Source organism: Megalops cyprinoides, chromosome 10, assembly GCF_013368585.1.
Source record: "Megalops cyprinoides isolate fMegCyp1 chromosome 10, fMegCyp1.pri, whole genome shotgun sequence".
Taxonomy (NCBI): domain Eukaryota; kingdom Metazoa; phylum Chordata; class Actinopteri; order Elopiformes; family Megalopidae; genus Megalops; species Megalops cyprinoides.
The window spans coordinates 7,431,630-7,457,349 of NC_050592.1; the positions used below are offsets into that span (position 1 = coordinate 7,431,630).

General features: G+C 42.1%; 4 protein-coding genes across 5 annotated transcripts; all 4 read right to left on the minus strand.

Moving 5' to 3' along the window:
• Window positions 1-6,568: 6,568 nt before the first annotated feature.
• On the minus strand, window positions 6,569-7,941 carry LOC118784392 (apolipoprotein A-IV-like; the record flags this gene model as incomplete). The annotated part of the gene is made up of 2 exons (XM_036538624.1): window positions 6,569-7,386; window positions 7,772-7,941. Coding segments are annotated over 2 exons (747 nt in total), but the record flags the coding sequence as incomplete, so codon positions are not given.
• Window positions 7,942-10,259: 2,318 nt separating this feature from the next.
• Window positions 10,260-12,749, minus strand: LOC118783987 (apolipoprotein A-IV-like). Its single transcript, XM_036537949.1, has 4 exons — window positions 12,371-12,749; window positions 11,950-12,005; window positions 11,463-11,607; window positions 10,260-11,077 (listed from the first exon to the last, which is right to left on the minus strand). The coding sequence occupies exons 1-4, from the start codon at window positions 12,406-12,408 to the stop codon at window positions 10,501-10,503; spliced, it is 816 nt and encodes a 271-aa protein (XP_036393842.1). The 5' UTR covers window positions 12,409-12,749; the 3' UTR covers window positions 10,260-10,500.
• A 2,262-nt stretch (window positions 12,750-15,011) lies between these two features.
• LOC118783989 (apolipoprotein A-IV-like) lies at window positions 15,012-19,950 on the minus strand. Of its 2 annotated transcripts, XM_036537951.1 has the most exons (4): window positions 17,950-19,950; window positions 17,763-17,818; window positions 16,990-17,140; window positions 15,012-16,859 (listed from the first exon to the last, which is right to left on the minus strand). In XM_036537951.1, exons 2-4 carry the CDS (start codon window positions 17,800-17,802, stop codon window positions 16,283-16,285), a joined length of 768 nt encoding a protein of 255 aa, XP_036393844.1. In that variant the 5' UTR covers window positions 17,803-17,818; window positions 17,950-19,950; the 3' UTR covers window positions 15,012-16,282. The 2 variants fall into 2 exon arrangements, with proteins under 2 accessions (XP_036393844.1, XP_036393845.1); XM_036537952.1 differs by having other exon boundaries at window positions 17,763-19,950.
• Window positions 19,951-22,271: 2,321 nt separating this feature from the next.
• Window positions 22,272-24,323, minus strand: LOC118783988 (apolipoprotein A-IV-like). The gene is made up of 4 exons (XM_036537950.1): window positions 24,147-24,323; window positions 23,989-24,044; window positions 23,405-23,555; window positions 22,272-23,262 (listed from the first exon to the last, which is right to left on the minus strand). Exons 2-4 carry the CDS (start codon window positions 24,026-24,028, stop codon window positions 22,686-22,688), a joined length of 768 nt encoding a protein of 255 aa, XP_036393843.1. The 5' UTR covers window positions 24,029-24,044; window positions 24,147-24,323; the 3' UTR covers window positions 22,272-22,685.
• Window positions 24,324-25,720: the final 1,397 nt, after the last annotated feature.

The window sequence follows — 25,720 nt, forward strand, 5'->3', positions numbered from 1 at the left end:
ACCCCATTATTGTGATGGGCATACTGCGATGCGAAAAATAACGAAATATTACACAGCACAAAGGGATTTTAATAGGTGTTTTTGCAACCAGAGACTGGTTCAGAAACGTTTAGCCCTAATCTTTCTCTAATCTAGCGCAGGGCGCCAGGCTACTATTCTGCGGGCAAAGAACCCAAACGTAGATTAAAGAGACATGTGTAGATGTTCATCACCAGGAGAGACCTATAAAAGCTATTTGAAATAAAACCTCATACAGAATTACCGCTAACCTGGTATTTTCAAGTGAATAAGATACTGGATAAAATCTGTAGCATACTGTTGACACCCCACATTTTTGGATTCTCTGTGTATGAGAGAAAGAGACAGAGAAATGAATTGACAGTATTTCTCTAAATTAATACTGATCCCTCCCAAGACATTAAAACATTATACCACAGTTACACATTTGACTCTGTGTATGCCTGTCAGTGCATGCACAGATTGAGGGGTCTCTGACATTACTCAACAGGGAGCACAGGCCTGAGTCCAGGTAAAGGTCAGCATTACACACCTTGGTGTGTAACAACACCAAGGCCTCCGAACACTGATAAAGAGACTGCTTAGCCACGTCAGTAAATGCCTTTTGATTTACAGGACTACAGGATGTTCTAGTGATAAGCTCACTGGCCAATGGAATAGAACATAACAGCAGTAGAAAAGCAGTCAATATACTGGAGAACCATCCATGATGTAATTACATTACATTACACTATTGCCGTTTAGCAGATGGTCTTATCCAGCGTGTGTTTTCCATTTATACAATTGGATATTTACTGAGGCAATTCTGGGTTAAGTACCTTGCGCAAGGGAATTGAAGTATGGAATTGAACCAGCTCCTTTTTGGTTAGGAAATCTGTTCCTTATCACTATGCTACACTGCGACCCCACACGATGCATATGCCTTCTGTTGGCCATGTATGAGTAGGTGTGAAGTTTGTGTCACATTTCTGTTATTGTCTGTAGCCTTTATAACTGGTGAATTGATTTCACCATAGCATCTTGCTGATTCAACATTAAAGTCAGTTTCGCTTCTGTTGAATTGACTGGGGGAAATGTAATGGAACCCTACTGACCAAACTGCAAAAAAGGGATGTGCCTTCAGCCACATTCAGTGACATCTTACATGAACAGAAACATTTTGAGCTAGAGGTAAACCCAATTTTTGGCCTCCACTCGATCTGTTTAATCTGATGTGGTTTTTTTCCATTCTTGCTCAATATTTTCACTGGCTTGAGCAATCACTGATCTCATGATGTTTAGGCATGATGACAGTTCCTTATCCTTGATGCTCAAACTGATGCAAAAAGCAAGCAGTGGCTAGACTGAATCTAAGCCTTTGTTTGATTTTCCAGGTACTGAGGGTTAATGCCCCCTTCTATACACAACATTAGCTTGGATAGTAGGTAATTAAATTGATCAGTCACATTTTATGTGATTTTTTTCACAGAGTACAAGCAGAGGATAAAATAATCAATGTGTGATCAAGGCAAACTCATGAAAGAGCAGACTTAGGAAGTGTATCAGGGAAGATACAGTCATCAATGGATCAGACAAGACTGAGAGAACAACGATGCTCCAAACCAATGAAACATTCTCAGAGCCCCCACAACCAGGCTGTGGGCATGGCGAGGATAATCTCCCTTCAGATGAGGGATAAGGCAGGAATCTTTAGGGGGACCAGACTTTTGTCACCAAACAAGACAGTCGTTAATTGGTCTGTCACCTAATTGTATTAACAAAACTTCTCACATTCTTTTGGACTCTCAGTAATGGAATAAGTGGTTTTTATTTTCAACCCATCCCCCTCCTCATAAACACAGGTCCATTATCCAACTGAAAGATTTTCTGATTCAAAAACAGAAAGACTGTGTTGCTGTGTTGACAAGACTGATAAGACTGGTCTTGGCTTGAAATTCAACTTTACAGAAAGTTCTGTTAACAGGCAGAATTATGAACAGACAATTCACACAATAAGTTATTTACTCGTCAGTAAATGACTGTAGACGTGAGCACCATAAATTTATGGCACATCGGTCCAAAGGCTTTCTTTTGGTGGAACGTGAGTGGTACATCATAGTTACTGGAGTGTCCACAAATATTAGGGGTGCATTCTGTGAGAAGAAGAAGTCATTCAGTTGCCCAGTGGTTGAATTCTTTAGTAGCTCTACTAGCATTGTGCAAACATCACACTGCGTTTTTCATGCTCTGGTGATGGTCCTGTGAGGCTCCTTTGTTACTTGTTCCCGACATCCTCAGTCGGGGGAGGAGAGGTTCTGTTTTACATTCAACTTAATGCATGTTAAATGTAGCTGAATGTAGACCGGGAGTGGAATGGCATAGTTATAGGAGATAAGGGACTTTTGATCATGTCACAGTTGTGCTTTCACCACAGCAGTGTGCCCAGAGTCCTTGCAAAAAAAACTCACACTGCTGCCCTAAGCGAACAAAGGGTATAAGAGCTTGTTTGGTGTTTACATTTATTCATTTGGCAGACGCTTTTATCCAAAGCGACTTACATAGGTTACAGCTCTTTACAATGTTATCCAATTATACAGCCGGATATTTACTGAGGCAGTTGTGGGTTAAGTACCTTGCCCAAGAGTACAGCAGCAGTGTCCCAACGGGGATTGAACCGGCAAACTTTCGGTCACGTGTCCTACTCCTTAACCACTATGCTACACTGCCGCTATGTTTGATGTGGAAAATGACATCTGCTGTACGTGACATTGTCGAAGAATTAGGATGGTTTTCAGAATGAAGAGGAGAAACACAGGGCAAGATGGAGAGATGGGAAAAGACAGCATAGCGGTCTAAAAAAGACAATTTTCTTATTTGTGCAATAAAGAAGAACATAGAAAAGTGCTGGGTTTCTCAAACTTGTGCATGTTGCTCATTTTTCCTCATGTTAATTTAAATCTGTAAAAGCAGAGGAGAGCAATGAACTAAGATAACTCCATTGGTCACAAGACTGTTGGCTGTCTGATCGTGTCCATTAATTGTGTGGGAAGGCAACTGTTTTTGGAGTGATATCACCTCCTCTTTGCATTCTGGGGGCAAGGGCATACAGCTGGGCTTTCAGACTCCCAAGGAGTTTGTTTTGCCTCTTTTTCTGGAGGTTTAAAATGTATGTGTGAGACAGAAGGAGGGAAAGAGAGCCAAAGTGCTCGTGTGCATGTGTGTGTGTGTGGTGTCTTTGTTTGGTCCCGTCATCTCTGTCTGACTCACAACACTTCCCAAAATGCGAGCCCTCTCTTGGGTTACTCTCGTTCACATCTTTGTCCTGTTCTTTTGTCCTGAGGTGCTGTGAACCATATCCCAGCTAAAACTTTAACCCTCTCCACAGCTCACAAACTTAATGCAGACTGTGCATTAAAGACAGGCTTTTTTCATGATTGCAGATTTGTATGGCTTTTCTGTGGGTAAAAGAGAAGGGGTTAGTTTAAGTAGGATTTTTGCATGGAATATGGTACAATATAATAAAAGCTACCATGTCGGTGTTTGTTTTGCGGCAGTAAATACTGTGGACCCATGAGTTGTATGTGTGTTTGTATATGTGCATGTGCATGCATGCTTATGTGCATGTGTATATGTACAAGAATGCGTGTGAGCGTTGACCGTGAGGTAACTTCAAAGACTTTTTTATAGTATATAGCTGTTCATTCTTCGTCTTGCAATGTTTGGCAGTGAGATGGATAGAGCAGAGCAGGCATATATGAATATCAGCATACCTGTAAACATCAGTGATTCATTTAAGTTAATAACAGAGTTTGCTGTGGATATCCTAGGAGTGTTTACATACCTATAGCCATAACTGTAAACATAGGCAGGTTCAAATAAACTCAGCCAGAGCTGTGGCCTCTGCCATAGTACCACAATGCATCTGTGATGGCATTCCAGCTTTCTTTGATGGAGGACTGCATGCAATGTACATTACATTACATTATTGGCATTTAGCAGACACTCTTATCCAGAGTGCCTTACACAAATTATAATTTTTACATGTTATCCATTTATACAGCTCAATATTTACAGAGGCAGTTGTGGGTCGTGTACCTGGCCCAAGGACACAGCAGCAGTGCCCCAGCGGGGGATTGAACCAGCAACCTTTCAGTTACAAGCCCTGCTCATCACCACTATGCTACTCTGCTGCTTCAATGTGACGTGACTGTCTGTCGGGAGCATTGTGCAAGAGCTGAGACACGGGATCCTGTTCTCCCGGTCTCCCTAAGGGGGATGAAGGGTTAAGACCCGCCGGTGCCAATGGCAGTTGGTGGCAGAGGAATGCAAGTTTCGGTAAACAAGCGTGGGAGAGGCTGAGGAGTGTGGGACAAACAGACCTCAATTTGCAGGGACAGATCTCAACATGCCCCTGCTCTGTGTAAGTTTGTGTGTACGCGTGTGTGCTCGACACCGTGTAAGATTGGGTGATCGACAGCGTTAAACTGTTTTCATTTTCGTCACAGCATGGAGAGAAAGGAAAGGGGGTTGCAGAGCATTTCCCACCTGCACTGGGGAAAAAAGCTAGAAAAGGGACTGGGAAGAATTCTAACAAAAGCACTTATGCAGAGATGAAGGATGAGGACTCTCTGTCTGTCTGCATGCACTAAACCTTAACCAGTATTATCACTGGTGTACATTTTAGGACTTTCATTGCAAGGAGAAGTCTAAGTTAATAAATTTAAGGGGTTCATGCATTTGAGAGATTGTGCATGCCCACTTGAGCAGACTCTGTACTGTAAAACAAAAATGGTTCATTTCTGTAGTAATTGTTTGTTTAAGTAGAGTTACTGTCCATTCAAACAAACAAACAAACAAAAAGAATTCCATTAGATATGTGTTATTATTATCATTTTTATGAAGTCTATGATAGAAGATTAGCCATTCATGTGTATTGTTTTGCTATAAATTGTTGAATAAATGAAATAAAATAAATTACAGTGAAAACAATTATAAAATCTATTCTAAAAATTATAAGAACACTTAAAATGTTTTGTATGTAATGTATTTGCCCATTTATTATACAGTGACATTTGTAAATATATGCATTGGAACAATTTACTGTACAAAATACAATGTTTAATACAACAGGGTTCATCTGTTTAACACATGTTGGAAAAATAGGTTCTAAAAAAATAGGTTCTGCATTCCAACAATCAGACATTGGGATTACATGAATTTAAGTACCCCATTACTTCTTTCGAAATGGAGGGACACCCTTGCAGGTCTGTCTTGAGTTGGGTGTGTTCACCTCCTTTGCTCGAAAGCTAGTGCTCAGGTGTTGGCAACAATAAGAGCTAGTTGCTTGGCAAGGCCAGACAATTTTCAGCAAAGATGTTTAAAGGTCTACACCCCAGGTTTCCACCTTGTGTAAAATGTCTGCCTTGTGTAAAAATGCCTGCAGGAATGAGGCAATGCAGAGCCACAGTGATCATTTGCAGGAGGTATGTATTGCACTGGTCTCCTCTAACATGTCAAATGGAAATGATTACATTTGAAAATGAATTGAATATTGGACCAGAACAGTGAGAACTGAAATATTACAATTGATTTCTATGCACTCATAAGAGTTGCCAGATGAAACTCAAAATCAATGGTTTACCAATAAAAGAGGACTTGGAGTGGGTACTCAAAAACCATAAATGGCATTTCCTCACAGAATCTAAAACAATTGCTATTCTCCACTAAAACGAATCGAGACTCTTAGCTGTAAATAACCTTTTGTTTGTTGGTGGTTGGGGTGTGGCCCTGTTTAACGAGCTGCTAATGTGATAGCACAGACAGATTAAGCCAGGAGCCTCATTTGCATGTTTTCATGTAAACATTGGAAACATTTCAGGCAGGTATCTTATTGCTTGTGCACCAGGAGGTATGTTTCATGTGATGAAAACCGCTTTAAAGTTTATAAATTGTGTTTGGTTGTGCTGTTTTTCCCTCTCATGACAAAAGCATTGTTAACAGTCAGATCTATTGACGATCAGGTCACTGAGTTGATTGAGGTTGTTTCATCGCTTGACAAAATTGTTAAGCAACTCACTCAAGTTATGGTGGACGCTGAACTGTTTTTCAAACCACCTTAAGTCTGAATTGCATGTGATTGGTAGGTTAGAATTATCTACTACCTCTGGTGTCACTCAACTGCTGCATTTAAATACATCTGTAATATCTAAAGAGTGCAGTCTTTAGAGGACACCACCTGAATTCATGCTGACAAACAAATATTGAGGGGTTAACTAAGAGCAGACATTTATCTCACCACCTAGTTTGCTAGTTAGTAACAGAAAAAAGAACAGAGTCTCAGAGCTTCGTGGCGATTCAGAACTTTTCAAAGAGACATTCTCTGAAGTGTATGTGCAAATACAATAATCTACCACCAGATGGCAGACTTTTGAAAGACTGCAGGTGTCCTCTATAGCAGGACATATGAATGTGCTGTGAAGTTTAGTGTTCTTTTGTAGAGGACAGTATCTTACACTGTCACCTGCAGTAGATATACATTCAAGGTTTAGCCTTTCAAATACAAAGCTGAGCATTCATTTGTGCATTTATTGCCATAAATTAGAGGAAAACACAAAAATGCATCTAACACTGAACAATTCACAGTAACTCATCACCAACCACAGCTTTTAAATACAGCACAAATACATACACATTTTGTATCCTTACACTGAATGGAATGTACTGAATGGAACATTAATAAAAATCATGCTTTTATAAATATCATGAAAGGAATTAAATAAAGTCTTGCAAAGCAGTTGTAAACTAAGGAACATTTATGCACTCTTAGTGAAAGATTCCCAGAGTGCGGTCAGCTGGGCTTTGAGGTCCTGGGCGTAGGGGTCCAGCTTCTCCTTCAGGTCTTCAGCGTAGGGCGCCAGGCTCTGCTGCAGCATCTTGGCTCTCTCGGCCAGCTGGGTCTGGACATTATCAGCCAGGGGAGCCACGCTCTTCTTGAACTCCTGCAGATGCTGGTCCACTTTCTCCTTCAGCTCCTCGGTGTAGGGGCCAAGCTGGGACTGCAGCTCCTGCACACTCTGCTCCAGGCTCCCTTTCAGCTCCTCGCTCTTCTGGAGCAGGGTGGCCTTCAGGGCGGCAGTGTCCAGGGACTCCGTGTAGGGGGCCAGCTCCTGCCTCAGCTTCTCCACGTGCTGCTGAATTTTGCTCTTTAGCTCCTCACTGTAGGGCTCCAGCTGGTCTCTGACAGTGATCAGGTCCTTCCCCAGACGCTCCTTCAGCAGCTCGGCCTCCTGGGAGATCTTGGTCACAAGGTCCTGTGCCAGGGGGGTCATCTGGCTGCGCAGAGTGACTGCGTATTGGCTGGCCACATCCGCACTCTCTGTGATCCTAGCGCTGTTCGAGGTAAATAAAGACAGGCAAAGGGTGTTATCACAGAGGGAAAGAGGTGTAAGGGTGTTGTATACAAAATGTGAGATCCACACACTTTTAACAAAGTGGTGAGCAAGGCTTCACTTCTTTAATTTGCTTGGATGATGCTTAGCCTGGATGATGATGATGTTAAGATGAGAAAAACAGATTTTGGACACTGAGGTTGCTACTCCCAGTCAGTGGCTCTTGTTCCTATGTTGTGTTTTCTAACACTGTAAACCATATGTAGACTTTTCTTGTGTGTCTTTAGTTGGCACCGGGATGCCATTACTTCAGTCTGACACATCTGCTGTGTCAGTACTCCTACACATGGAGTGTCAACTTCTGTACAAGGCATGGCATCACTTACTTGACCTCTTGTCCCAATTCGGAGTTCCTGATCATCTGCAGGGTTTCCTGAGCTGTGTGCGTTACCTTGGCAACGTAATCCCAGAACGCCTCCCTCACAGTGTTGAACTGTGTCAGCTGGGGCTGTGCTACATCAGCATGACAGCCTGTGGCGGGGGGGGGGGGGGATGACCATTACATTGTATAAAGGTGGATGAAGGGTTAAGACCCGCCGGTGCCAATGGCAGTTGGTGGCAGAGGAATGCAAGTTTCGGTAAACAAGCGTGGGAGAGGCTGAGGAGTGTGGGACAAACAGACCTCAATTTGCAGGGACAGATCTCAACATGCCCCTGCTCTGTGTAAGTTTGTGTGTACGCGTGTGTGCTCGACACCGTGTAAGATTGGGTGATCGACAGCGTTAAACTGTTTTCATTTTCGTCACAGCATGGAGAGAAAGGAAAGGGGGTTGCAGAGCATTTCCCACCTGCACTGGGGAAAAAAGCTAGAAAAGGGACTGGGAAGAATTCTAACAAAAGCACTTATGCAGAGATGAAGGATGAGGACTCTCTGTCTGTCTGCATGCACTAAACCTTAACCAGTATTATCACTGGTGTACATTTTAGGACTTTCATTGCAAGGAGAAGTCTAAGTTAATAAATTTAAGGGGTTCATGCATTTGAGAGATTGTGCATGCCCACTTGAGCAGACTCTGTACTGTAAAACAAAAATGGTTCATTTCTGTAGTAATTGTTTGTTTAAGTAGAGTTACTGTCCATTCAAACAAACAAACAAACAAAAAGAATTCCATTAGATATGTGTTATTATTATCATTTTTATGAAGTCTATGATAGAAGATTAGCCATTCATGTGTATTGTTTTGCTATAAATTGTTGAATAAATGAAATAAAATAAATTACAGTGAAAACAATTATAAAATCTATTCTAAAAATTATAAGAACACTTAAAATGTTTTGTATGTAATGTATTTGCCCATTTATTATACAGTGACATTTGTAAATATATGCATTGGAACAATTTACTGTACAAAATACAATGTTTAATACAACAGGGTTCATCTGTTTAACACATGTTGGAAAAATAGGTTCTAAAAAAATAGGTTCTGCATTCCAACAATCAGACATTGGGATTACATGAATTTAAGTACCCCATTACTTCTTTCGAAATGGAGGGACACCCTTGCAGGTCTGTCTTGAGTTGGGTGTGTTCACCTCCTTTGCTCGAAAGCTAGTGCTCAGGTGTTGGCAACAATAAGAGCTAGTTGCTTGGCAAGGCCAGACAATTTTCAGCAAAGATGTTTAAAGGTCTACACCCCAGGTTTCCACCTTGTGTAAAATGTCTGCCTTGTGTAAAAATGCCTGCAGGAATGAGGCAATGCAGAGCCACAGTGATCATTTGCAGGAGGTATGTATTGCACTGGTCTCCTCTAACATGTCAAATGGAAATGATTACATTTGAAAATGAATTGAATATTGGACCAGAACAGTGAGAACTGAAATATTACAATTGATTTCTATGCACTCATAAGAGTTGCCAGATGAAACTCAAAATCAATGGTTTACCAATAAAAGAGGACTTGGAGTGGGTACTCAAAAACCATAAATGGCATTTCCTCACAGAATCTAAAACAATTGCTATTCTCCACTAAAACGAATCGAGACTCTTAGCTGTAAATAACCTTTTGTTTGTTGGTGGTTGGGGTGTGGCCCTGTTTAACGAGCTGCTAATGTGATAGCACAGACAGATTAAGCCAGGAGCCTCATTTGCATGTTTTCATGTAAACATTGGAAACATTTCAGGCAGGTATCTTATTGCTTGTGCACCAGGAGGTATGTTTCATGTGATGAAAACCGCTTTAAAGTTTATAAATTGTGTTTGGTTGTGCTGTTTTTCCCTCTCATGACAAAAGCATTGTTAACAGTCAGATCTATTGACGATCAGGTCACTGAGTTGATTGAGGTTGTTTCATCGCTTGACAAAATTGTTAAGCAACTCACTCAAGTTATGGTGGACGCTGAACTGTTTTTCAAACCACCTTAAGTCTGAATTGCATGTGATTGGTAGGTTAGAATTATCTACTACCTCTGGTGTCACTCAACTGCTGCATTTAAATACATCTGTAATATCTAAAGAGTGCAGTCTTTAGAGGACACCACCTGAATTCATGCTGACAAACAAATATTGAGGGGTTAACTAAGAGCAGACATTTATCTCACCACCTAGTTTGCTAGTTAGTAACAGAAAAAAGAACAGAGTCTCAGAGCTTCGTGGCGATTCAGAACTTTTCAAAGAGACATTCTCTGAAGTGTATGTGCAAATACAATAATCTACCACCAGATGGCAGACTTTTGAAAGACTGCAGGTGTCCTCTATAGCAGGACATATGAATGTGCTGTGAAGTTTAGTGTTCTTTTGTAGAGGACAGTATCTTACACTGTCACCTGCAGTAGATATACATTCAAGGTTTAGCCTTTCAAATACAAAGCTGAGCATTCATTTGTGCATTTATTGCCATAAATTAGAGGAAAACACAAAAATGCATCTAACACTGAACAATTCACAGTAACTCATCACCAACCACAGCTTTTAAATACAGCACAAATACATACACATTTTGTATCCTTACACTGAATGGAATGTACTGAATGGAACATTAATAAAAATCATGCTTTTATAAATATCATGAAAGGAATTAAATAAAGTCTTGCAAAGCAGTTGTAAACTAAGGAACATTTATGCACTCTTAGTGAAAGATTCCCAGAGTGCGGTCAGCTGGGCTTTGAGGTCCTGGGCGTAGGGGTCCAGCTTCTCCTTCAGGTCTTCAGCGTAGGGCGCCAGGCTCTGCTGCAGCATCTTGGCTCTCTCGGCCAGCTGGGTCTGGACATTATCAGCCAGGGGAGCCACGCTCTTCTTGAACTCCTGCAGATGCTGGTCCACTTTCTCCTTCAGCTCCTCGGTGTAGGGGCCAAGCTGGGACTGCAGCTCCTGCACACTCTGCTCCAGGCTCCCTTTCAGCTCCTCGCTCTTCTGGAGCAGGGTGGCCTTCAGGGCGGCAGTGTCCAGGGACTCCGTGTAGGGGGCCAGCTCCTGCCTCAGCTTCTCCACGTGCTGCTGAATTTTGCTCTTTAGCTCCTCACTGTAGGGCTCCAGCTGGTCTCTGACAGTGATCAGGTCCTTCCCCAGACGCTCCTTCAGCAGCTCGGCCTCCTGGGAGATCTTGGTCACAAGGTCCTGTGCCAGGGGGGTCATCTGGCTGCGCAGAGTGACTGCGTATTGGCTGGCCACATCCGCACTCTCTGTGATCCTAGCGCTGTTCGAGGTAAATAAAGACAGGCAAAGGGTGTTATCACAGAGGGAAAGAGGTGTAAGGGTGTTGTATACAAAATGTGAGATCCACACACTTTTAACAAAGTGGTGAGCAAGGCTTCACTTCTTTAATTTGCTTGGATGATGCTTAGCCTGGATGATGATGATGTTAAGATGAGAAAAACAGATTTTGGACACTGAGGTTGCTACTCCCAGTCAGTGGCTCTTGTTCCTATGTTGTGTTTTCTAACACTGTAAACCATATGTAGACTTTTCTTGTGTGTCTTTAGTTGGCACCGGGATGCCATTACTTCAGTCTGACACATCTGCTGTGTCAGTACTCCTACACATGGAGTGTCAACTTCTGTACAAGGCATGGCATCACTTACTTGACCTCTTGTCCCAATTCGGAGTTCCTGATCATCTGCAGGGTTTCCTGAGCTGTGTGCGTTACCTTGGCAACGTAATCCCAGAACGCCTCCCTCACAGTGTTGAACTGTGTCAGCTGGGGCTGTGCTACATCAGCATGACAGCCTGTGGCGGGGGGGGGGGGGATGACCATTACATTGTATAAAGGTAACTAGGACACAACAGTTTCTGCAGATTATATTCAATAATGTTTTGAGCCTTGCGGCTTGCATAGATGAGTTTTCACAATGTTCTCCTACACGCTCCTGACCTCTGAACAGCCATTACTAATGGGATACTTTATATTGTTGTCAGAAATATCTGAATGATCAAACTTTATTCTCCTGCTATTTGATGAGCTAGTAATTGATCAGCTGTTGCCACTGTAATATTTTATGACAGGTCTTTAATGTTTTTGGGAAATAACAAGGCCACAGCCTGGATGACTAAGATGATTACGTTACTTACCAGTAAATACTGCCAGTACAAGAACCACAAAAATCTTCATGTCTGCAGTCTGGCTTCTGTGGTGACAAGATCCATCATTTTAATATAGCGTGGAGTTAGCGTGTAATAGTAATTGCATTCCCCTGTCTTCTTAGCCAACAGATTATAAAGACAAGAAATACAAAGCCTCACAATTGTCTGAGAACTGAATGAGAATAAGATAAAAATTCACTAAAATACTGAACACTACAACAAATTTGCATGAAGATAGTACATCGTAAGCAAGTTCTGGCATTGCCGGTGCTACTGCTGAGAACAGTTTAGTACAGTAGAACAGCTGAGTACAGTAGAACCTAGAACAGTTTAGCTTTCTAGGAAAGCTGCATTGTAATGCAGCTCTGAAAGAGAGCTGAGTCCTGTGAAGAAGCAGCTCATGCCTTACCTGAGCGTGTGTATGAGTGTGTGTTTGTTGGGCAGCATCAGGGCCTTATTTATACAGATGGAATCGAATGCTTATGAGGAGAACACAAAGTCCAGGGGCGAGTGCCCTGCTGTCACCACCGGCTGTTATTGTTTGTGTCAGCGCTGCCCCACATCGCTATCTGCCCTCGGCTGTCACATGTTGAGCCGAGCCGCAGCAAGCACGTGCAAACCTACTGTAACCGCGCGCTACTGTAGCGGGGTGAAGCCCTTCCGGCACTCTTCTCTGGGGGTGGCTTGACCCTTCAGCACATTGTGCGGCATGAAGGGAAGAGGTTCAGAGGCCCCCCGGAAAACACACATACACCAGACTGCCCAGGACCCTTTCAACAGGTACTTTTCCGTGGTGTTTTTGCGCTGTGTGTCGGGCTGAGTTTGTGTTCCGTGCCTTATTCTGGAACACTTTCGAGGGTTCCCAGGCAACACACCTACAGTACGTTACACTCGCAGTGAAATGTAACTGCACGCACCGTGTTGAGCATTTTATTACACTCAGGAGCTGTGAGACACTCTCAGGGATGGCAGTTCCAGAGATAACACTTGCTCTGTGCTGACTGATGACTGGATATCTGGGTCAGGCCATAGTATCACACAGAGTATTGCATTTTCTTTGTCATAAGCAGGGCAGAAGCAGTGCCACGATGGAACCTCGGCCTCCTCATTGTTGACCTTTCATTCAAGAGCTTTAGACCCTACACACGCTGGAGGTGTTCACAACATTAAAAAGTTGAATTAGCCAAGCACGCACCTGCGGCAGGTTAACTACACTGTAAGCGGCCGATGCTTTCCCTGCTCACGCATTATGTTCTTGTGTTAGTCACTTGTACTGCCCAAACATGAATAGATTGAACTGCAGTGTGTTGCTGTAGACAGCAACACACTGATTATGTTTATTATGTTTATTATTATGATTATGCACAGCACAGTGATTACATGCATAACAACACATAACTTACATTAAGCATCACCTGCTGTACAAGTGATTGTAATTTTTACTCATGCATCAGGGCTCAGTGGGCTTTTTTGCAACCAGCCAGGGAGAAGGAGTGTAAACATTCAACACGAACCACAGACACAGGGCCATACTGAAATCCACTCTCTACAACATGCATTTTATTTATACCCACTAGACGGTGAGCCCACATCTACACATATCTGGGCTTTATTTCAGTGCACTATATCACATTGTGGTATTCTGTTTCATAGTATAGTAAACTTTTTGAGGTGAATTTCAGACCTCCCCAATTAGAACAATCCCAGACCCATAGAAAATGATCAATCATGCGTAGACTTATGAGCAAATTTCCTCATTTTGGTGTCAGACACACACCTGATGTAAACTGGATATACTGACTCTACACCGTGAGTGAATTTAAACCTTGTAAGGGTCTGAATATTTTTTTATTGGTTGTTTTGCCAAATTGAGAGAATTGCTTGAGCGTATTATAGCCATATCTCTGTTTTTTTTTTTCAGGACTATATTCATACAAACACCGAGAGGATTAATTAAAGGGAATGGGATAGGTTGTGGTGACATGTCAGATGCAGGGGCAGCTGCTCAGAGGAGGCAGGGGAAGCCAAGCCTCCTCTGAAAATCAATCAAAGTTTTTGTCTCAATATTCCCCTTTTTTCTGGATACATAATTAAAAATGTGCAAGTATAAAGGAGTATGGCCTGCACTTACAGTTGTTGTTTTCAACTGAAATATTTCGCCAAATATTGCCAAATATGAAAGATTTTAAAATCCCCTCTCGTCCAGTTCAGGTTGGCCCATGGAAGTTGACTTCCCATTGAAATCTGTAAAAAAAAAAAAGATTTAAATTAAGGTCAAATGGGATGCTTTGCTAGCTCTAACTGAACGACAACTATGCTATGACATCAATTTAGCCCTGCCCCTGAAGCCCAGATTCTCAGTGAAATCTATTAGAAAAATTGATTTTGATTAAATTAAATTAGATTTTGTCTGCCAAGTTTGCAGACATGGCCAAGAACAGACTTTGAGAATCTCTGTGTTTTTGTGAGAGCTGTAACCTTAGTGGGAATAATAACTGTTAAGCAGGCAGTAGACGCAGGTACTTGTGTATAGGCTACGTTGAGGGCAAAGATTCTGCCAATAACGTTTGACAAGTATGATGAAGTTATGGCTGGGCATTTTGAAGCTTCAGCTGTGTTTCAACAGACTAAAGTCACTCAACTAATTTTTTTTTTTTGCATGGCAGATAGATGAAAATACTGGCATTGCCCATCTAACCTAGCTCTCCTCTATCCTAAATATGTATATGTTAGGTGAGGCCCTAACCCTAAATGTTTCATTGTTTTTTGAGATTTCATAATGCTTTGTCAGTGTTTACTTTTGGGGATGCATTATTTGCCTTATTGGCACATATATTTCATGCCTTATATGTGGTATTTATTGTCATTGGCTGAAGGCCATTTGCATTGAGAGGACAGCATTTAGTTCAGGAGAGAAACAATGCCAAGAAGCCTGAGACAGACACTTACTCCATATCGAGAGCAGGACCAGGCTCGGCACCAGGAGAAATACAGAGGGGTGCAATTGCATTCCACGGGGGTGCACAAAAAGTCATAAATACTATGTAGACATCGGGATATAAGGAGACAACTGGGGGTGCACAGTACAATGCACCCCTAAGCACCCCCATAGTGCCAGGCCTGAGTAGGACACAAGCAACGTCAAATAGCTGTAATATGATCAAATGGTGAGAACATTAATTGTAACTGCATTGGCTCAGATTGAAATGGTTAAGGAATATAATATATTTTGTTCTCACATAGAGGGCTGAATTCTGTGTTGTTGTCTTCTTCTTCCTCCTTGTTGGAAAGGTGTTTTTCCTTGCACCTCTCACCCTGGTCTTGCTTGCTTGGATGTTAAGTATTTCACGATGTATGGGAAAATACATTGACACATACTGTATACTGCATTTCCACTAACATGTGATGGTGTACAAAGGCTAATTCAGGGTGAGTAAAAACCAGGAAAGCCAGCCTGTTCAGCACTACAGGCAGCACCTCCACAGGATCTAGCACTGAGGACCAGGGAGAAATCACTACATATGGTACAGAAATGTTGCCAAACACATGTGACCAGAAAACCTATGAAGTATTACAGATAGCAATGTAACCCCTGCACTGCTGAAAAAACATTGCCGCTTCCACACATTTGTGTAAGCACTGCTGGAGTAGCATGGGAAAACACAAAAAAATCTGCTGTGTGCTCAACTTCGTCTTGTGATGAGTAGGCATTGAAAAAAGATCACACTGAGGTGCAGAGGTGACCAATGTTTTTCACAGAGGTGTAAATTTTACTTCTTTGTGTCAGCACAAAAGTTTTACAATGGCCAGTACGTGTTTGGTAATTGCATGTGATGTCATGTCATATCCACTGCATACCCTTCACACATCTGGAGGTTAGTGTGTGTATGTGCGTGTCATTGAAAGGAAGGGGCCTGGAATTAAAAATGATGATGGTGGACAGTGAGACCGACAAATGTATAAGTTGCTTGTTACAAATGTAGTATATGCTAAATACATAAATTGTGTTTTCACCAAGCGATTAAAGACCATGTACTAATCAGTGCTGATACATTTTCTTATCTTTTATTTTCATACATTAGTTATACATAGTTTCTAATCCATGTTCAGTGCACTTGTAAATAGCACAGGGAGACTTTCATAAATAATTTACACACATTACAAGCATAGACCAAAGTGGAGTCGTTATAAACTGTAAGCAGTGTTGTGTTGTGTTGTGTTGACAATGACGTTACAAAGCAATGATGAGAGACAGATGATGTGTCTCTTTCTGGGAAGGAGAGTTGTGAAGCATGAACAAAGAGAAATAGTCCCTCTAGCTCTAAGCCCTCTTGGTGAAAGACTCCCAGAGTGCGGTCAGCTGGGCTTTGAGGTCCTGGGCGTAGGGGTTCAGCTTCTCCTTCAGGTCTTCAGCGTAGGGCGCCAGGCTCTGCTGCAGCATCTTGGCTCTCTCGGCCAGCTGGGTCTGGACATTATCAGCCAGGGGAGCCACGCTGTTCTTGAACTCCTGCAGATGCTGGTCCACTTTCTCCTTCAGCTCCTCGGTGTAGGGGCCAAGCTGGGACTGCAGCTCCTGCACACTCTGCTCCAGGCTCCCTTTCAGCTCCTCGCTCTTCTGGAGCAGGGTGGCCTTCAGGGCGGCAGTGTCCAGGGACTCAGTGTAGGGGGCCAGCTCCTGCCTCAGCTTCTCCACGTGCTGCTGAATTTTGCTCTTCAGCTCTTCACTGTAGGGCTCCAGCTGGTCTCTGACAGTGATCAGGTCCTTCCCCAGACGCTCCTTCAGCAGCTCGGCCTCCTGGGAGATCTTGGTCACGAGGTCCTGTGCCAGTGGGGTCACCTGACTGTGCAGAGTGACTGCGTATTGGCTGGCAGCATCTGCGCTCTCTGTGATCCTAGCACTGGGGTCAGAGGAAGATAGAGAAAGTGCTTAATACAGTAAACTGAGTGATAACGATTGGCCTCCTGAATAAGGCCATGACAGTTAAGTGGTGTGTATAATGATATTCATATTCATAAGTGTTGACTCACTTCACTTCCTGGCCCAGCTCTGACTGTCTGATCATCTTCAGGGTGTCTTCAGCAGTTTGTGTTGCCTTGGCAACATAGTCCCAGAATGCATCTTTCACCTGCTCCAGCTGTGACTTGGGTGGGTCTGCCCACAGAAGGTTGGCATGGCAACCTATAAAGGTAATGCAGCAATTATGACTATCCAAGTTCAAAGGGTACAACTAGGTGTGAATTTACAACTGCTGCCACCAGTTACATTATCTCTACCACAGTTGTGATGAATTTATTACTGTTAAATGCAATTTCTCCCAGTTGATTTAATTGAACAAAGTAATTCATTGTCTTCCTTCATATAAATACATTTCTTTAATCAGTTATAGTAATATTTATATTACACTCAGCAATGCTTTCTGCTACACATTACTACTTTTTACTTTGCAGTATGTTGTAATGTCTTCTGCAAGACGGCACATGTAAATTACAAACAGTAAAGCTATAATTACAGCAAAGCCACAATACTTGGGTAAGAATATACATTTACATTTACATTTATTTATTTAGCAGCGCTTTTATCCAAAGTGACGTACAAAAGTGCATACAGTAAGTGTTAGTGACAGTACAGGGACAGGATGTATACAGCTCCACAATGAGACAGTTCTCAGCTGAGAGCAAGGTCTGTCTGAGGACACAGTACTATCTAATTCATACAGCTAGAATAAATTATTAGCTGTATACATACATATACATGAATAGTCACAGATCTTATAACAGGAATAGTAATACAGTTCACTTACCAGTGAATGCCACAAATGCAAGCACCAGAAATACCTTCATGATTGCGTTTGGAATCCTTCATAAAAAAAAAAATAAAATAAATAAGTAAATAATTTGATCAACCACTTTATGACAAACTTTACATTTCAGTCCAGAGTCCAGACATAAACATTCAGTGATTTTGTGAAGGATCAGTGCTGGTCTTACCTGTGAGCCTGATTGTGTGTGAGCGCCAAGTTTGTCTGTATGAGTCTGTTGGTCGCAGCAGTTTGATAGCCGTATTTATAACAGACCAAGAACACAAAGTCCAAATTTGACTGCTCCGCTGTCACCCCTATTGTTCCTCTTCCTGTCACTCTTGTTCCACATCACACCCTCAGCTCCACCTGAATCCTGATAACGCAGAGATACAGGGCCAACTGGCCGCCGAGAGCACATAGGTATGACAGCAGAATCGACCTCTGCAATACAGAAATCTAGGCTAAAACTGACCTTTTCCACACTGGCAGAGTGCATGTTACAGCAGATTGAGAATGATAACCCACATTTACCATGATATAACATCATACCTTAGTATAAAGGCCTCATGCACACCTTAGATTTGACTGTTCAATGGAGGTACTTTACTGTTTAAAGATTTACACTGTATCTTTGAAACCGCGCTCATGTCACAGAAGCAAACACACATTATGCTAAGGGAGCAAGTTTCCTCACAGTTGTGCCTTTTGGTTCATCTAAGGTTATGGAGCTTGGCCACTATGAAAGTGAAGGTATTTTTTGAAGCCGCATTGTGAAACTATGGGCTACTAGCAGTTGGTTCACAGTAAAAATTTACCTGCTTGCATCTTGGGAACTTACCAGCAACATTAGTCACTGATAAGATATGTATAAACCGTATTGCATGGGGTTGAAGTCCTCGTCCCATAGGTCATTAATTTCTTTTATACATGCAACAGATTTTACATTTATGATGATGGTAATGATAAGCACTTTCCAAGTCACGTATGTATGATTCGGTAATGCCCCTGATTTGGCATGGGAACACGAGTTGCTGAACTCTACACCGCACATGGATTGTACCCTCCACGCTGTACACGGTTTCGCAGAACCAATGTGCAGATTCTGCGCACCATGTGTCCCTCCTCAACACGGTTCATCTTACCCAGAAACACCCAGAACAGATACATCATCACATTCCTCATAATGTATCCATCTGTAGGACCTTGGACAGGTTTGAAAGCATTACAGTGACATCAAACCTTGGAATGTGTCTTTTTGAAGATAGGATTCGATTTTTAAGGACTCAGTAGAAGGAATTCAATGACAACATGCTCAATGTTCTATTATGAAGATCTTTTTAATCTCTACTTCACATAAATCAAAAATTCAGTTGGGTATTTCTATGGATTATTTGGCCGTCCTAAATTTTTTCTTCACAGGACTCAACAGCATTGTAAAAAAAAATTGTTATTTGCTAATGTGTCAACAAAGAATCAGTTATTAATGTCTCATTTTCTTGATCATAATATATTGTAATCACTGTGTGCATTTGTATCCAATATTTTACAATTGGACATGTGATTTACACAAGTACCACACCAAAGCTAAGTAGTGGCTCAGTTAAGCATGGAAGTATTTTTATTGAATCAAGCAAAGAATGTCAATTTTGAGATATTTTTACACAAAAATGTAGGCAAGTTTACCATGGACATATTCAAAGTTTATTGTCTGCAAGAATACAAATATGTATCTTTCATGAAAGGAACAAACTAAAAATATTTTTGTTCTTTCTCACATGTAAAGCAGATGTACTTGGAAGTGCAGAAATAACCATGCAGTATATGGTTATGCTCAATATATGTGTCGCTTGAAATTTGATCTGCACAGCAATTAATATAAAGATAGTGTTACTCAAAGCCAGATTTGACTAAAGACTGAACACATTGGAAGCAAAATAGAGACAGAGAAATTCAGCTTCAGCTGAGATCATTTCCAGTAGTGCAAGGGCTAAAATGGATGTCTGATTGCACAGTATGACTGCATATAAAATAAATGAATGAATAAATAAATATTGACTGGCCTCAAAGGTACTCTCTGTAATTTCTGCATGGGACAAAGAGAGGGTTCAGATCACAGCAGGGCTGAGACAGTTAAGTGCTCTGAAATCATTACACTTTACTAGGGCGGCAGTGTAGCATAGTGGTTAAGGAGCAGGACTCGTAACCGAAAGTTTGCCGGTCCAATCCCCGCTGGGACACTGCTGCTGTACCCTTGGGCAAGGTACTTAACCCACAGTTCCCTCTGTATATATCCAGCTGTTTAAATGGATAACATTGTAAAGAACTGTAACCTATGTAAGTCGCTTTGGATAAAAGCGTCTGCCAAATGAATAAATGTAAATGTAAAATGTACTTAACATACTGGGTGAGTGCCTCTTATAATTTGGAGAGTGTCTTTGATGGTTTGCATTGCCTTGGTAACGTAGTCCCAGAGTGATTCTTTCACTTGATCTATCTGTAACTTTGGCTGCCATGGCCACAGAACATTAACATGTCATTATGGTGGCTATCTAATTTATTCCATATTGTTACTTAATATTTGAAGAGAACTAATAGTATCTGTGTTAATTTCAAGTGTATCTTAAGGTCCCCTACATCCACTAATGTTTTTGTTACAGCTCTCTGTCTCTTTAAAACCGTTTTCTTTGTATGTGTCTCATCACATTCTATTGCATTCTTTGAATATCAATGTTAACTGCAAGTTGTAAATATGTGATCACAGTAAAACTGCACTACTAGTGTAAGACATGATTCATGTGAACAGCACAGATGAAAGGACCACAAACCCTCTAAGGAAAAGGACTCAAAGTACATGTGATCCTTTCGCTGGAACAGGCTCTAGATTTCAGCTCAGATATCAAAGTTGTTTCAAAGATTTTTTTTGGAGGCGAGATATGAGGGGATCCTGCCTCATCTGTATGAGTGAGTGTAAATGTGTGAGACTGCTTCAGACACAGAACATCAGGGCTGTATATACAAGGGTGCGTTCCTGGGATCACCAAAACTAACTAACAAAATGAATGCATGTATGGAAAAACAGCCACACATACATCGGCTTGAGGACAAGTGAATCCGGGCCAAAGTTCATTTAAGGTAATGGATTTTGCCCTGTGCCTGAGTGGGAAATTATTTGTTACAGCTAATGGGAAATCTCAAAAAATCTCCCATGTCTGCATCTATCCAACCTTGTAGAAATGTAAGTCACTGATAAAATATTAAAAGATCATGTTCATTTATGTGGGTATCAAGTCTCTCTCCATTAACCAATTAATCCTTTGGCAAACTTCAGATCTGAAGTCATTACAATGTCACTGGTAAACATAATCCAACCTATGTAACTTGTATAGAGTTAATTGAATCATATAATTCCAAAAACCCCTTTAGCCTACACTGCCACTGATTTTACAGAAATTGGTGTGTTACATGTGCTAGATCAAATGGAATCATATAGAATGATCCCACATTTGTGAATGTGAATTTTATAGGATAAATTCAAACTTTCTCACAGCCATCACTGGGTATATTAAGGTCGCAGAGAGTGATCTGTCCAAAAAGGCAGATGTGATCTCTCTAGCCATAACCCTAACCCTAACTGTAACTGAACTGAAAGAGACCATCTCAGATGTCTGTGGACAGGACCAATTAGATGATTTGGGGATCTACCTTTGACATCTGCTGCCAGCACATACAGTATTTCCTGGAAATGATTAGACTATGAACATGAAGAATATGAAGCTGCCAGCCTCAAAGTGCAATGATAATGTTGCATGTAACTCCACCTGAGGTACCAGGTGGAGTTACATGCAGGTATTGCGGTACCAAGAGCTAAGCATTGAGCATGTCCTGTTTTTTTGGTATTTGCATGGCAGATGCCCTTATCCAGGCTAAAGCTGCGTCTGATTAGCTTCTCTAGCACAGCTTGCAGCCCGCCCTGTTTATCTGCAATGTGTGCATCTTTGTGTTTTCAGTGGATACAGATTTTCAGTGATGCAAAGACATGATTCACAAACTTGCCGTCAGCTAAGTTGGATGGTTGCTTTAGGTACAGACAGGGGTAGCATGGTGGTAAGGAGTCGGACTTGTAACTGAAAGGTTACTGGTTCAGTTCCCCACTGGAGCACTGGTGCTGTACACTTGGGCAAGGTGCCTAACCCACAATTGCCTCGGTAAATATCCAGTTGTCTAAATGGATGACATATATTAATTGTAGCATATGTAGGTCACTCTGGATAAGAGCATCTGCTAAATGACAATAATGTAATGTAATGTACCATGGGTATGTTTGTAACAATGTAGTTAGCTGTTAATGATTTGGCCCTCATACACACGCAAAGGCAAGCTCATAACCTCATAATTCAATCAGAAAAAGATTGATTTCAAATATTACTTAGATGGTCTTGGTGCTATACTGAAGCCCTTTAAGTTCTTTGGATCAAGAATGATTTGACAGAAAAAGAAAACAGCGACAGATTTTTTTTTTCATTTTATTGTTTTTAGTTGAATAAATTAGAAAACTGAGGACACATCATCTATCCACCTTTACAGTACATAATAAAACAACTATATACATATTTTGTGGATGAACTAAAGTGCAAAATTATGCTTCACGATCAGAGCTTTCTCTGAGTTTTCTCACTGAATAAGAGAATACCTCCTGCCTCCTGCACAGAAGAGGGTACACAACCACGGATGTGTCATCGTGACTCTGGGAAAGGTCTTCTTCAAAAGAAGAAGAAAGAAAGCACCACTCAGGAACTGAATGTGGTTGTGAAAAGGGGGAACAGGCAAAGATGATCACAGGATGCGTTATTGAAGATCAAGTCCCATTTAAACTGAGAATGCCAAAGGGATAGGTGGGGAAGCAGGGAGTAGTTCCTTTATGCCTTAGGCCCTCTTGGTGAAAGACTCCCAGAGTGCGGTCAGCTGGGCTTTGAGGTCCTGGGCGTAGGGGTCCAGCTTCTCCTTCAGGTCTTCAGCGTAGGGTGCCAGGCTCTGCTGCAGCATCTTGGCTCTGTCGGCCAGCTGGGTCTGGACACTCTCAGCCAGGGGAGCCACGCTCTTCTTGAACTCCTGCAGATGCTGGTCCACTTTCTCCTTCAGCTCCTCGGTGTAGGGGCCCAGCTGGGACTGCAGCTCCTGCACACTCTGCTCCAGGCTCCCTTTCAGCTCCTCGCTCTTCTGGAGCAGGGTGGCCTTCAGGGCGGCAGTGTCCAGGGACTCCGTGTAGGGGGCCAGCTCCTGCCTCAGCTTCTCCACGTGCTGCTGAATTTTGCTCTTCAGCTCCTCACTGTAGGGCTCCAGCTGGTCTCTGACAGTGATCAGGTCCTTCCCCAGACGCTCCTTCAGCAGCTCGGCCTCCTGGGAGATCTTGGTCACGAGGTCCTGTGCCAGGGGGGTCACCTGACTGTGCAGAGTGACTGCGTATTGCTTGGCCACATCTGCGCTCTCTGCGATCCTAGCGCTGGAATCAGGGAAAAAGAGAGGTAAGTTATCACAGTAAAGTGAGAATGTGAGGGACAGAAGGAGAGCAAAAGAAAGGCCACCTGTATAAACTTGGGTGACGACAGGTATAATCAATCTGTTGTTACTAGACTGAGACTTACTTGACCTCCTGTCCCAGCTGAGACTCTCTGATGTCTTTCAGCGTGCTCTCTGCAGTTCGGGTTGCCCTGGCAACGTAATCCCAGAATGCATCTTTTGCCTGTTCCAGCTGTTTCTGGTGTTCATCTGCCCACAGAATGTTGGCATGGCAACCTGTTGGGGTGTGAGATTAGTTAATCATCATGGCAGTACAGGTGTGAAGGTCACTCCTGATTGTCGATTTCCAGATGCCTGACTTTTACTGCTGAATGTGCTGAAAGGACTAAGAATTCTAAACCTGCTAGTACACTTGCAAGAACTCATGCTATACAACAGACTGAAAATCGCAACTTCAAAGCTTGTTTGGATACCTTTCTGTGATTTCATGTAATTTCATAATTTATATTTCTATTTTTGATACTTCCAACTTTCCTTTGACATCCAGCATTACTTTTTAAGCTTTTTCTATCAATTCTTTAAATGGCCTCTTTGCAACATTTTTGTTTTTGTTATGTTATGCCTCATAAGCTGCCATGTGGATAAAGATTATGATAAAAATACAACAGATATACAACCTTGCAAGGGAGTAATAGTAATAACAACACACCAGTAAATGCCACAAGTGCAAGCACCACAATAAACTTCATGACTGCCTTTGAGATCCTGAAAAAAAGACCAAAAAAAAAAAGACTATGAGTTACCTCATATTCTAAACTAATTATGATGAGATTCTGAGCTTCTGCAACAGACCAGCTCTTGCCTTACCTGTATGCGTGAGCCGTGAGGCGTGTGGCCTAGGTATGAGCGTGCCGGCTGCTCACTTTCAGGGCTATATATATAGGGAGCAGAGAACACAAAGTCCACACGCGACCGCCCTGCTGTCACCTCTGCTGTTGCTCTACCTGTCACTCCTTCCCCACACCACACGCTCAACTGGACTGGACCCTGGCGAGACACGCATTCTGAGTCCAGCTGGACCCTGTCGATGCCCACGGTGCCGGTCCAACTGCAGCCTTACGACACGCTCGTTGCGCAGTTCCGTCTGGTGGACGGTTTCCACTGTGGCAGGGTAACGTGAGGCCATGGCCTTCTTTCATATCGCCAGCGCGAGGTCCTGGGTTCACGCGAGGTGGGGGAGTTCTGACCACTGCGAGAGGCAGAGGTTTGCATGAGACATTACACCACGCTTTCAGAGTTACCTCTTGACGGTCCCTGATAAGGCCCTGCGGGGTTATGCGAAGTCATGTTTCATTCATTCACAATTTCACCCTTCCATTCTGAAATTTTACACTAAACTGAATTCCCGCAGATTTTCCTGTTGAAGACTGATTCATGAAATTATGAGCATTTTCACTTACAGGTGTCATTTTTAGACATGCATTATTAGAACTTGGAATTAATTTGATGTTGTCTTGAAAATGTCAATAAGGGTCTGAGAATGAATCCCTCTGGAAATATTTAACAGACATTTCAAACACTTGCCAAGTTAGCTGCCCCAAAGTTATCGTCATACAAACAAAGTGACCCCTTTCCACCAGCCTGTAACCCAATGGACCCCGGATTGATGATTCTCTGGCATTAATTATCATTGCTTATAAAAATGACAGTCAGGGAATACAGGCACCATACACCATACATCTCCTTAAATGAATGTCCATGGGTCTAGGTCAAATTTTGTCTATACATAACGCAAATAAGGATGACAGTGGAGGTGATGCTAGATGCTTTATTTCTTATTTATCTTAAACTGTATTATTTGAAATGTTTAAAATCCTCCATTCATCTTAATGTTTACATATTAACCCTTCAAATGATTTTTTTTGAGAAGTTCACTTTGTTTCCTGATTTGGATAGTGAATAGTGAAAGCACTATCTACATTTACCCTTCATTGTTCTTTTCAAACTGAAGCTCCAGTGGTCCTCAAGTCACGGCCTGGTTCAGAGACTGAACATTACTTGCGAGAAGCTAATCAAAATCCTACAAGCAGACGTAGGAAAGATGGCTCCAGACTATACCTGTGCATTACATTACGGGCATTTAGCAGACGGTCTTATCCAGAGTGACTTGCAGCACAATGGAACATAAACAAAGAACATAAACACGCACCGCCAATTTTACATTTACATTTATTTACATTTACATTTATTTACATTTACATTTATTTACATTTACATTTATTTATTTAGCAGACGCTCTTATCCAAAGCGACTTACAAAAGTGCATACAGCAAGTATAGCGACAGTACGGGGACAGGATGTGTACAGTTCCACAATGAGACAGTAGTTCTCAGCTGAGAGCAAGGTCTGTTTGAGGACACAGTACTATTAGATTTGTACAA

Excerpts from the sequence above, each read along its gene's own strand:
- LOC118783987 (XM_036537949.1), bottom strand. The coding sequence starts at position 12,408 with ATGCTGCCCAACAAACACACACTCATACACACGCTCAG. Across the intron at positions 12,006-12,370 it reads ACACTCATACACACGCTCAG|AAGCCAGACTGCAGACATGA; the intron begins GTAAGGCATGAG and ends TTGTCACCACAG. Across the intron at positions 11,078-11,462 it reads GAATTGGGACAAGAGGTCAA|CGCTAGGATCACAGAGAGTG; the intron begins GTAAGTGATGCC and ends TACCTCGAACAG.
- LOC118783989 (XM_036537951.1), bottom strand. The coding sequence starts at position 17,802 with ATGAAGGTATTTCTGGTGCTTGCATTTGTGGCATTCACTG. Across the intron at positions 17,141-17,762 it reads TGCATTTGTGGCATTCACTG|GTTGCCATGCCAACCTTCTG; the intron begins GTAAGTGAACTG and ends TTACCTTTATAG. Across the intron at positions 16,860-16,989 it reads GAGCTGGGCCAGGAAGTGAA|TGCTAGGATCACAGAGAGCG; the intron begins GTGAGTCAACAC and ends CTCTGACCCCAG.
- LOC118783988 (XM_036537950.1), bottom strand. The coding sequence starts at position 24,028 with ATGAAGTTTATTGTGGTGCTTGCACTTGTGGCATTTACTG. Across the intron at positions 23,556-23,988 it reads TGCACTTGTGGCATTTACTG|GTTGCCATGCCAACATTCTG; the intron begins GTGTGTTGTTAT and ends ACACCCCAACAG. Across the intron at positions 23,263-23,404 it reads CAGCTGGGACAGGAGGTCAA|CGCTAGGATCGCAGAGAGCG; the intron begins GTAAGTCTCAGT and ends CCCTGATTCCAG.